At 37.4% G+C, this 13,154-nt stretch overlaps 1 protein-coding gene across 1 annotated transcript; it reads left to right on the top strand.

The window, feature by feature from the left end:
* The first annotated feature begins 228 nt into the window (after positions 1–228).
* On the top strand, positions 229–13,027 carry lrpap1 (low density lipoprotein receptor-related protein associated protein 1). The gene is made up of 8 exons (XM_020641392.3): positions 229–476; positions 1,230–1,374; positions 3,915–4,045; positions 5,557–5,677; positions 7,217–7,372; positions 9,716–9,798; positions 10,367–10,543; positions 11,034–13,027. The coding sequence occupies exons 1-8, from the start codon at positions 321–323 to the stop codon at positions 11,100–11,102; spliced, it is 1,038 nt and encodes a 345-aa protein (XP_020497048.2). The 5' UTR covers positions 229–320; the 3' UTR covers positions 11,103–13,027.
* Positions 13,028–13,154: the final 127 nt, after the last annotated feature.

The raw sequence follows: 13,154 nt of genomic DNA, 5'->3' as shown, positions 1-13,154 counted from the left end.
TTAGCATTAAAAAGAGACATCCAATCATATTGAGGCGTATACCCGGTGCATGTCATGTGAAACGCGTGGAGACGTTTCATTTGCTAACAGCTTCCGATGTTAGGAAACCTCGCCGACGGCTTTTCAGGAAATGTAGTCCGCATCGACTTTGCTGCAGCGCGAAGGTTGACACATGGAACTACAAATCCCAGAACTCCCGTCTTAGCCTCCCTTTTTTCCGAGCACAAGACCTGTGGTCCCTCCCTCAATGCGATGATAACATTGGTAGTGTTTCTGTGAATTCAGCAGTAGGTCGTGTTATTCCTGTGTTTGTTTTAAAAATGAAGCTCTTTTGTTTAGTCTTCAGTCTGTACTTCACCTGTGTGACTGCTGGGAAATACTCTCGAGAGTTGAACGAGCAGACGAGTAGTAGTGATGGGCAGTCTGTGGAGTTCAGGGTAGCTAAGCTGAACCAGGTCTGGGAGAAAGCTAAAAGGGTAAGTATAAAGTAATGACACAAAGTACAGGGTGCTAACAGTCTGACTTTTCTGTAGCCTGTATCAGGGGCTTATTTTACTCGGTTTAATGAGCAAGAGTTTTATTTATTTGTTTGTTTATTTAACATGGACTTACAGTAACATTGGTGCTGTACCATTTAACCATGCACAAGTTGCAGATGCACTGCTCTTAGTGTTTATAGCAAAATGATAATAATGAAAATAATTTGCAACACCTGTCCACGGGAGGCAATTGATGGACTTTTTTTTCCAATGTTAGCATAGTTTAATTGTTCAGTGTCATGTCAGTGATTAAAGAAGTTATTACATCAGTCTTGGTTCTAATGATTGTTTATACTGTAGGCTACTTCTATTATTTTTAAAATAACACAGCTCGTGACAAGTTGGCCATCAGCTTTATATCTACTATTATGGTAAAATGGTGCTTAAACTTGAGCTTCAAAATGTCAATCAATCAATCTCATAACAAGTGTTATCTCCAGACACTTTACAGAAAGCAGGTAGAAGACCATACTCTTTGTTATGTTACAAAAAGCAGGTTAAAGTATTGTATGTTTGCAGCTCCACTTAAGCCAAGTGTTTCCCCATTTAATATCTTAAGCTGTCTTGCTTGTATTTTCTCTGTTATTCAGTTGCCATTTAGTCACTAGTGTTTCTAATTAGTTAATATTCTGTGCTCAAAAAGGCTCCATTGCATTTTCAAACAATTGATTTTGTGTTTTGTTTGGATAGATGGTGTTGTCCCCAGTGCGACAGTCAGAGCTGCACAGTGACCTGAAGATCCAGGAAAAAGATGAGCTGCAGTGGAAAAAGCTAAAGGTGGAGGGGCTTGATGAAAATGGAGAGAAAGAGGCCCAGCTCAGACGTAACTTCAACGGTGAGCTCTCCTGTGCAGTGAGGGATGGGTTGAACCTTGTCCTCCTCGAAAGTTCAGTCATCGACCTTAGCATACATCTATGTGATGACATATGTTATGATTTTAATGAGTAATTATGCTAAAACTGTCATTTTGAGCCTCCATACATGAGGCGTGCAACATATCCACTAGGCTGTCCGGTGCCCCAGTATGTCTCTCTTTAATTTTATTTCATTGCAATTTGTTTGGCTTTGACATGCTTATTGAAGACTTTCACAATTCAGTGAACATTTTGTTATTAGTTGCACCCTTCGTAGATCACTTGGGTATAATGCCATAAGCCTACAAAATTTGTAGTGTGCAGGCTCGACGGTACAGACATTGTGTTCAGGTACTTCCATGCCGTTCATGAGGATTTTAAAATAGCCTTATACAGTGCTTGAGTAACATCAGTGGTTAAAAAGTGACTCTGGTGTGCTATTAAATGGTGGAGATAGTGCTGACTCAGCTGCTGTAGTAATTGTTCACTTGAGCATAGTGATGAGAGCAGAGCTTCTTCAAAGCAAAGTTCAACTTTGTAGTGTTATGTAGCAGTCTGAAAAACTGCTCATGTAGTATGCTGCTCATTACTTTCTGACCTAAACTTACAACATTGTATAAATGTAAATGTATAACATACATCTCTAAATCATGGCAACATCCTCACTAATTGTCTTCCTTTTCTCCTTGTTCACCAAGACTTCACTCATGTCCTTCAAATGTTTTATTTTGAATTAGCCAAAAAAAAAGGAAAATAGATTCCATCCAATGTCCGTATGCAATTTATGTCAAGAGAATAGTCAAATTAGCTTGCAATGATAAGCGCCTTAGGGCTGAAAATTCCTCGAATCAATCGAGTCCCTCAATTTCTAAAAAAAAGCCTTGCCTTTATCCTTTGTTTAAAGAGGAAACATCTGAAACATTTACAATACAGAGACAGCATTTATTCCCCTGCAGATTTGTAATATCTTAATTGACACACGGGCCTAAAGCATGCTGCGCATATGTTGCAAAAAATAACCTTGTGTGGTGTAGACCAATCCATCCATTTTCGACAACACTGATTATTATTCTGTTCAACAGAGTCCCCTCTTTTTGTGATCTGTATGGCTTATTATTGGTTGATATTAATAACAGAGAGAGTGTTCTTCGGTAGGTGAGCTACATCGCGTCTTAACAGGAGAGAGACAGCAGAGTCTATTGATGAGCGGGTCTCAATAGAAACAGTCTGTTAGGAGGGAACTTTCAGCACTATCTTTCACTTTTTCTGTGTTTGTTAGGATTTATCAGTCCCAATATAAAATGTGATTACAGCTTTGAAATCAGACAGTGACTCTCTCAGCAGAGGCAGCATCAGTCACTTATGATGAAATCGAAAAAGGAAAGATTGTAATCCATGAGAAGTCGTCTGACTTTAACCTGGTTAAAGTTGAGTCCCTGTTGTTTCCTCTTCTGTTCCATCAACAAAGCCCTCTGTCCCCTTACTTCTGGTCAAACATGACATGCGTACAAGTTTGTTAGTTCAACAAGCAGGGGCGAATCCAATCTTTTTTGACTGGGGTGGCACAGCCCTGACTTATGCAGGAGTGTCATTAAGTTTGTGTGCGTACCCGAGATGGGGACTCGAGTTTCAGGCTTGGACTCAAGACGCACACACAGGGCTCAACATTATAACTTGCCCGCTGGCCCGGATGAATGATTGACAGAGTCCGGACCAGCTGAACGTGCCAGTTAAAATACTGCCTTAAAAAAAACACACAGTAACACGTTCTCAATTTCACAGCGTTTTCCTCTCATACTGGTGTTTTGTCAGTAATTATTTTTAAACGTTGCGCCAATAATTGCTACAGCATCAACGTATCATAAAACCTATGTTCAAAACGAGTGCAATTTTGCAGCACAGCGATCATTTAATCTGATTATCTTGGATTCATGTTTGTGGAAAGCCAAAATTGTAATTGAAATTCAATTGATCTCTCAAACCCTACCATGTTTCCAGCCAGTACAATCAAACTCCCAAGCACTTCAGATTGGTCTCCTGAACTGTCTTGACTTGAGAGTCTTGTGGATAGGCGCTAACAGATGTAGTCAAAGGTATCCAATGACATCCCAGAAATCAGATAAAGTCTCTGTCATTGAAGATAGTGTGGTCTTGATCCAACCTCTCCTGCCTCTGATTCTGCATCCACACACACTTCCGTAATAACATAGCAGGCATTGCTTCACAAAAAGCCATCACTGAAATGTAGATTATCTTTCTCCTTTTCCTTTTCCTCCTACTCCTCACCGTCATCTGCTCATAGATTTAGGGATTTCACTGCACATATGTTTCAACATGAAACGGTGGCTTATTATGGAGACATATTGCTCAATTTTCTGTGGCCATGGAAGTAACAAGTTACAGTAAAAGATGACAGACTTCTAGCATAATTATGAATTCATGTGTATGTGCCAAGTTACATCAATTTTACATGAAATGGCTACATCGTTTGATAACGTTACAATTGCTGTATTTTATTCAGTGATCCTGGCAAAGTATGGAATGGATGGGAAAAGAGACACTAGACCACTAGAGAGTAACCATCTAAAGGACCATGACACCAAGGAGAGCGACATATTTGAGGATCCCAGGCTTGACAAACTCTGGAACAAGGTGTGTATTTGTCCAAGTAAGGTGAACGCTAAATATTAAAACAATATTTTGGAAGAGCCTCCTGTTTTGTTGTGTCATGCATCCCCCCCTCTCTCTCCACACATTAGCTGTCTCGCTTTAGCTTGCTTTCACTGTCAAATAAAGCAAAATGGACCAAAGATAATATATAAATATATGTTATTATCATTATTATTATTTTTTATTAAAATGTTGCAAAATCTCACACCAAAAAGATGTACTAAATTTGAGGTTAATTCTTCTAAATCACTTTGATCATTTTGCTATTTTTGTTTTTCTGTTTGTCAAAATTGGAGACTTTTACCTTTTACAAACAAACCCATGTCAACTTATTTCATATATTAATAAATACCATCAGCATTCTCATCTGTATTCTTATCTATTTTGTTTGTCATTATTTATAGATCCTTTTTACCATTAATGCACTAAGCATAGACTGTAACATTAATGGGCGAAGTCTGAGTGACATCACCCAACTGTTACTGCAGGGGGCTGTGGAGGCTCATGGGCAGCGGCTGGAAATCCTGTCTCAGCCTAACTTTCAGTCAACCTAACAACAGGCTAAGCTGGATCTTAGGCATGTTTTAAGCCTTCTGATAAACTGCTACACAGCCACTACCTGTCAATTGTAGTTGTAATTGCCTAACCAAGCATAACTCATGAAAACAAAAAGTTAAAAAAAAAAAAAACTCACCCCCTGTACAGTGTTTGCCCATGAAGACAATAACTAATCAGACCAATATCGTTTTTTGAATGAGGCTGTTAACGTGGATTTCTGCTGTAAAAATGGGCATTTTTGAATGGAGTGTGTATGTGATTTCTGGATCTTTTGGAGCCAGCCCTAAGCGTACACTCAAGGAACTGCGTTTGTTTTCCCCTCCGCATTGGCTTCACTTTTCAACACTGAAAGTTTACCGCTTGGCTCGAAAGCCGTCTTGTGCATGGTACACGGAAAGTAAAAAATGTAGACTTGGGTGCAGCGCTCAGAAAAATTGTCACGCATTGAAGTGATTTGTCTTCATTCCTCATGAGTCTTGATGACCCCAACAGGCCGTCGAATCACTCCCTACTCAGCTTACACCTGGAAGCGGCTGTTAAACAGCTGCACCTAAAATGAACTGTCAAATCCTGTCATACCCTGAGGATTTCATGAGCACACCCTTTTTTGCTGCGCCTCGTCCTCAGCAGAAGAAACTCCAGGGCTTTCTTAAAATGTATTAAATTTAAGTTAGAAATGTATTCTGTATTTGATTCATATTGGTGGTTCTCAATGCTTATTGCATGTACCTTCATGATAGATATTTTTTCAGTATTTGTAAAGATTTTGACATTTCATATATTCAACATATTCCATATGTTCTGTGTTATTTTCAAAAAGTCAATAGAAACGAGTATTCATTGGACTTCCTGTATTAAACTAAATGTTTTATTAATCAATCTTACTGCATTCTTCTTTCCTTCTGCTTTGTCTTTGATGACTGTTTCTCTACCAGGCCAAGAGCTCAGGGAAGTTTTCAGATGAGGAGTTGATGAGCCTGAAGAGGGAGTTCCAACATCACAAGGATAAGACACATGAGTACAACATCCTCATGGATACCGTCAGCAGAGCAGAGGGTGAGCTGCATGTATACTGTGGCTCAATTGGTAGAGTTGGTTGTCTCTCAACCAGAAAGTCAGGGGTTCGATCCCCAGCTCCTGCAGCTACATGTCTGATGTGTCCCTAGGGCAAGACACTTAACACCAATTTTCCACCGCTGCTTCGTCAGCAGTTTATGAATGTGTGTGCATGGAATTAGTTACTTCTGAGGGTCTCTACACAGCAGCCTCTACCATCAGTGTGTGAATGGGTGGGTGTGACCTGCGGTGTAAAAGCACTGTGAGTAGTCAGAAGACGAGGAAAGCACTGTACAAGCTCAAGTCAATTTACCATTTACCACAACTCTCTTAGCTCTGACGAGACATTACCTCTGCTACTTACATTACTTGTTATTTTCTGAGTCTGTATTTACGAGCCTTGAAGTCCATTTCTTTTCTGTTCTTATTTATTCATTTATTTTGAAGTAGGGACATTAATGAACATAAACCTGTAAATATGACAGATTGTTTTCAAGCAACAATTATGTTTGTTGCCACTTGTTTGCTCACAAGCCCCGACCAAAACATATACTTGTGCAAGTTAAACCTTTTGGGAAATAAATCCAGATTTTAGCTGTACCTACAGCTTCCAAAACCAATAACACTAAATGATACACCTTTTCACTCTTTTTCACCGGTATTTACCTGAATAACAATCTATCTGTTTCTTTTGTCAGTTATACAAACATCAGTAGCAACTCGTTTGGATTTTCTTTTTCCCAGTTTGTTCACTCTTGTGTTCATATGCATAGGTGGAAGATGTCATAATGTCCATGTTACCACCCACAACTCTTCACTTAATCAGTGCTTGTCACCAAAATGTTAGTTTGAAGCTAAACTGGAAGACCCTACAGTTTCTGATAGATGCTTGGTTAGTTGGTTAATTTCAAATAAAAATGACAACCGATATCATCAGTGAATCTGTATGGTGCAGTTTCATTATATCATAGTATACAGAATGAATCGCTGCATTTGTTTTCAATTGTTTTCATTTACAATGACCCTTAAAGTAACAATACATTGCTTTTTTGTCATTGAAAAATTCCTTAAATCAAAATTAAACAACTTCTCAAATCCTTACAAAGTAATATTCTTAACTCATGGAGAAACTGAATCTTCATCATTCACTTCATGGAGTTTGTGGACTGAAAGGACAGAAGAATTATGATATGAAAGCTAAGCAAATGTTAATTGAAAAATTGCTGTCAATTTTCATTCCATCGGTATTCCATGATACCATTTTACATTAACAGCCCTGATTGCTAAAAGCTGTTTTTCTTTCATGTCTGAAGAAATGTGAATTATGAATAAAAAACCAGTCCCGTGTACAATGACAAAAATGTGTTATTTCATAAGCTACTACAAAGCCTCTTATCAAATGATACTCTGTTCTTTGTATGTTTTATTTTATTTCTCCTCCATATTTTTTTTTTGTGTATTCCTCAACTGATTTTTGACTGTTTGGCTGTGTCGGCTCCTATCCTCATCTCTTTTCCCTTCATCTGTTCACCCCAACAGAAGTACACAAGAATGTAATCTCTCCCCTGGAGGGTGATGCCAAAGAGCATGTGCTGCACCAGAAGCACAAAGACCTCAAGTTGAAAATGAGAGACCTCAACCAGGGCTTTGAGCGCCTCCGTAAGCTCAGCCACGAGGGCTTTGCTGAAGACAGTGGTGAGATAGAACACACACACACACACACACACACACACACACACACACACACCTTGTTGTATGTTTGCTGCCCTCTTGTAAAGGAAAAGAAAGTTACACTTTTAGATGTTTTTTTCTTTTTAATGTATTTTCTGACTACATCAAATGCTGAACAAGGCAGCTTTCACACTGATATAAAATGTCAATCTTGAAACCCATCTGCTATCTTCAGATGACATAGCTTCTGGGAGTTGAAGTCAAGAGAGTCATGTTCTAAGAACGGTTTCGAGGATTGCATTAGCACAGCATATTGTGTTCTGCCCAATTTGCTATCTACAGTTTGTTGCCCTAGCTTGCTCACAGGCAATGCCTGCTGAAACGCCAGTGGACATTAGTACTCTGACTACTTCTGTATCGAGTTTAATGTGGTAGCTACACACCCCTTAAACATAAGGTGACTAATCTTCTTTTTTTATGTTTACATTGGAGGATAATTTACTAAATGAACACCATGGTATATTAGAGAAGACTGGAAACCATATACCAAATACAGTATGCTCATTAGGGACATTTTTAGTGAGATTATTTATCAACAACAAATGAAGGGTTACTGTGTATTCTTACAGAATGTAACAAGTTGGGTCAATCCTCCACTGACCTTTTGAATGAATGCAGTAAAGGCACTTCCTCATTTGCTTAATTTGTCAGAAACGAAGGCCTCCTCCACTAGCACAATAATTTAACTTCTCACATGAAATTATTAATGTATGTTAATATTAATTATGAAAATATTTTGTACATGTTTAAACCTTTGAAAGTGTTTTTGGAATGTTAAAGTTTTACCTAAGTTAATATTCTTCTTAAGACTTAGTTAAGACTTCTTCCATCTCAGGCATTGTTTTTTACCAAAGAGCTTACAAGAGAAATGTTTCTATTTATTAGGACATCATAAATAATTAAACATGATATTATAAATATCCATAAAAAACATTGACATACAAAATACGTTTTCATCATACAAATTAGATCTTAAATGCAATGTTTTGTTTATGGACAAATATTTCAAATCAATTTGCAATCATTTGATATCAAGCACAATGACGGGGAGTTTAAAAAGTCTCAGGTGTACCCTAATCCTATAAAGACATTTGGCATTATATTCCTAAAAATTAGTATTTTCATATTTGAATTTCTGAACAGTACCAAAATATTTGTTGATCTTTTTCTATAAGATGGAACTTCTATAAAGGATTTGCTTCTATACCTGCATGACTGACTCTTTGGACAGTGTATTGAAATACTTTTTCATGGATTGATGAATGTATATAGACACAGTGTATCCCCTCCTAAGATCAGGGTTTTACTGCTGTTTGGTTACTGCTGTCAGACAAACGTGATATACTGCTAACAGTCACATTCTCAATACTACAGATGTATACTTTATTTGTATCACCGTTAGATTGAACAAAAGTTGTACTGGAGGATGACCAGACAAACCATATCTGTCTCAATTAGATGATTGAGAATAAGTCAGAATTTGATTTGGCATTCACACGTTTTTGACTACAGACACTTGGAGAAAGTGGTCTAAATGAATTGCAAATTTATACTAGAAACTGCATTGAAAGTATTGTGGTGATGTCCACTTTTCCTATTACGCCTAGTGCAGGACCGAGTAGTTTGTTGATTTTGCCGTTTAATTTACCATAACACAAAAGTTACCTTAAGAAATTGTTTGTTTTGTTATGCTTTTCAGAGCTTGATTTTGACTGTGGTTTTTAATTTGAACCATGAGTCTGGTAGCAGTTATTTAAAGATACTTAGAGGGATTTTCATTTTTTGCCAATAGTTTTGGCCATTGCAGACTAAGTAGAGCTTCTTTACAGTTGAATATAGAATATCTTAGCCTTTACATGCCAGTGTGGTATTTTTTAAAATGGAAAATCTCATCCTACATTCTTATAACTTTAAAAAGGGGACAATGTAAACAAAGCCTCTTATGGTAGCATGTTTTAAGTCACATTGATTCATTGGCAATGATGACAGGCATTAAAAAAACATATTTTATTCATAGTAAATTTGAATAATGTATAGTTCATACTCATATATATATATATATATATATACACACACACACACACACACACACTTATTGAGTTGTGAAGAGAAGTTATATTGACAGCACCTCAAGCTGAGTTGTGAACACCAGCAGTTTTCTTCTATTTGATATTGAACTTGTTGTTGTCTTGTTTCTTATAAGACATCTGCTGTTACTGTTTCTATTACAAGCTCCCTCCCACTTTAAAGTGTCACAAAGGGATGATTGTCACTTTATATCTCTCATGCATCGTTTTTTCTCTGTAGAGTTTCAGGAGCCACGTGTGATCGACCTATGGGAGGCTGCCAAGAGAGCCAACCTCACTGAAGATGAGCTGGACTCTCTCAAGGTAGCTCTTACATCATTTATTACCATTCTTTGCAAAAAGAAGTGTGACCTAAACATGTTTGGGTTTGTTTGTCAATGTGCACTCCTGCACAGTATCTAAATTGCACAAATTCAAAGGCAACGTTTTGATAGCGAAATTTTGTATTTGTGCAGATTTCCCTAAAATGATGATATAGACCCATTTTAAAATATTCCATCTTAATGATCACATAACATCCAGTTAAACTTACCTGTGAATATTAACTGCTCTCTCTCATTCTCTTGCAGAAGTTCTTGATTTAAACTATGACTTAAGATCTGTAGTTTGAGTTAAAGCTTATCTACCTTTCAGTACTGTGGATCATTAAACAATGGAGATTGTATCATTTTAAAACAAGTGGAATCAAAAAGTATTGAAAGTTTCAACAGCATTAATATATGCGGGGGATCACTTCTATCCGCCATTACTTCTCTGTGACTTTCACAGTGAAGGTGAAACGTCACAGGGATGTACATTTCACGCCTTGAAGAGGCAGTCTGCATAGGGCCTCTGTTTGTTTCCTAATATTCTCCTTTCTTTGTTCACCTAGGAGGAGCTGCATCACTTTGAGACCAAGGTGGAGAAACACAGCCATTACAAGGAGCAGCTGGAGCTTTCCCACCAGAAGCTGCAACATGTGGAGGCTTTAGGAGACAAGGAGCACATCAAGAGGAACCAGGAAAAGTATAACTCTCTTGCTGAGAAGACCAGGGAGATGGGCTACAAGGTAAAGAAAGTTAGCGTAGATCGATTCTTTTATCAAACACCACAACGTTTTTATAATGAAGCAAAAATCTCTAATTGGAGTCAAATTTAATTTGAATGAAATTATCCTCACCTGGCATGAAAGCAGCTATACATTTTCAACAAGTAGATCTGTACTACAAACTATGTGTGCTTTTTAGAATAAGGCTCATATAACAGTAATAATGATAATAACGTTTTTACAATAATAATGTGTGCTAGTAGCATGTATCTCACTAACAGAGTGTAAACAAGAATTTTGGTTAAGGGATTAATAATGTATATTAAATAAACATATCGGCGCACCGAAATGGAGAACCAATTTAACAGTACCTGATGTGTCATAGAGACATGGTTTCTTTTTTTATTGCCGTTACAACACAACAGTTTTGGGTAAAAAACTTAAAAGGAGCAGTTTTGATCCAAACTGAGTTGCAGGTAAAAACTCACAGGCTTGACTTGTTTGATTTCAGATGAAGAAACACTTGCAGGACCTGTCCAACAAGATCTCTCGGGATGGACTCGAGCACAATGAGCTCTGAGGTGTCCGGACCATGGCTATCGAATCAGTGAAGGTTGATTGAACTGAAGTTGTTTTGTCAACAACAAAGTACACTGATAGTCTCTTCCCCTTCAACTACTGTAAAAAATCTTTGTTTTCTTATGATGTCGTTTTATTGCTTGTTAATGTGTAAATAAATTGTCGGCCATTTATACAAAACACACAACCATGCACTCAATATGCTGGGCTTATGATCACAGATTGTTAGTTCAGCAATAAGATGCAAAATGTAGATGTCACACTCGGTAAATATAGGGGTTGGCTTACATGTTGTTAGATGTGCATTTATATGATAATCTTGTACAGCATCAATTCACTTGGTCTCCACATTTTAAAAACATTTTTTCTACTTTTTCTAATCAAAATAAAGTGCAGGGTGCTTTGCAGATTCAGATCACAAGAAATGAAACCCAGAAACATGAAAATGTGACATCTATTTTTAATAGTTGGTTAGTTGCTATTGTCACCAACCTAAAAAAGTATTTTTTATTTTCCAATATTTTTGGATGAAATGTTAATGGTTTGTGTAGCGCTGTTCTTGCTTCTGATTACTCGAAGTGCTATCACATCGCAGGTCATACCTACACATTCACACACTGAAAGCAGAGGCTGCTATGTAAAGTATCCATCAGTATTAACTAATCACATTCATACGCCACTGACGAAGCAGCAGGAGCGACTTGGACAAATCGGACAAGTGGCTGCAGGAGCTGGGGATCAAACCTCCAACTTTCTGCTTTAGAGACCCCTGAGACACAGCCTCCCCAAAATAAAACACTTCATTTTCCCTTTAAAACCAAAATAGACTTACAGATAAAAAAAGATGCAGTTAAAAGAACGTAAGTGTTATAAATACATTTTATTGATATATGGCATGCAGGAACTCAGTCATCAACACACATTTGGCCAAATGCTGAATTTTGACCACAACTTGCTTTCAAAACGTTTTAAGAGCCTTGCTAATCATAAGGGTGATGTTTCTGTCCCTATTTTTAAATCACTAAATCAAATACAGTTTGCCATCCCATCATTTTGACATTTGACCCCTTTGTCACATTGTGGGTTATTAGGGAAGGACTTTCCTTGATTAGAATATTAACACTAATGTCCACTGGCTCCTCAGGAATACATTTTCCATGTGCTCTCAAAATCTCTTCATAGTTAAAAATGTAACTCTTACTGAATAAAAGCCATCAAAACAAAGGCAGGAGAGTACTAAACAGAGCATAAGCCCATATGAAATGAAAAAACAGTAACTGAACACAAAACACATCCAAAACGCCTGCTGCATACGAGACCCCTGAGACATATCATTTTCATTCTTCTTATTTGTAGAATGGATGGTCAGTGGGCTTTTCTGTACACTGGCATAAATGTGGGCATGATTTTAATTAGAGAAGAATTGACATTGGAAGCTAGTTTCAGTCAGTTAAGTGTCAGAATCACTTTGCTGGCTCTACCTGCCTGGTCACCAGCTGAGTCAGTCTGTTCTTCCTGTCCTAGATATATGCTCTGTCAGGACATTCTGAACTTTTGTCACGGCAATAATATGTAGGTGGGCATACTTCTTGTAATGAAATTGTAAAGGGGAAACAGAGAATATGCACTTATTTTTCTTTGTTACATGTTTTTCTGAACTTCATGTTTTCACCGGTAGAAAAACAAACCAGTCTAAGAGCAGCTTGTGTTCCATTGACCCTCGATTGAGTTAACCGATCTCATCTGATGATAAAATGATTAAAATTACTGTTTCTTGCTCATACATGATTATGTTGAGTCATGAGTAAAATTGCTTTATGCCACTCTTTTTGTTTGCAATCAATAAACTTCTGGCTATACCCCACTAATTAGCTTTCAAGCTGAACTGAATTCAAATGTACATGAATAAACACCTTTGCCCTGTCATTGTGTACTTAATTGAATCACATAATATATATTGAATTGAAAAAAAATCCATATACATCCTGAAATATAAAATATATACATTAGGCAGAAGCTATTGGGATACTAAGCAAGAATCTGTACACAAACT

Source organism: Labrus bergylta, chromosome 1, assembly GCF_963930695.1.
Source record: "Labrus bergylta chromosome 1, fLabBer1.1, whole genome shotgun sequence".
In the NCBI taxonomy this organism is placed as follows: Eukaryota; Metazoa; Chordata; class Actinopteri; order Labriformes; family Labridae; genus Labrus; species Labrus bergylta.
The sequence above is the reverse complement of the archived record's forward strand: the minus strand, read 5'-3'. Positions and strand labels throughout refer to the sequence as shown.

What these genes read in the sequence shown, in the direction of transcription:
- lrpap1 (XM_020641392.3), top strand. Translation starts at nt 321, where the DNA reads ATGAAGCTCTTTTGTTTAGTCTTCAGTCTGTACTTCACCTGTGTGACT. An exon ending in GCTCAGACGTAACTTCAACG is followed by an intron (nt 1,375 to 3,914) that starts GTGAGCTCTCCT and finishes TATTTTATTCAG; the next exon opens with TGATCCTGGCAAAGTATGGA. An exon ending in TTGACAAACTCTGGAACAAG is followed by an intron (nt 4,046 to 5,556) that starts GTGTGTATTTGT and finishes TTTCTCTACCAG; the next exon opens with GCCAAGAGCTCAGGGAAGTT.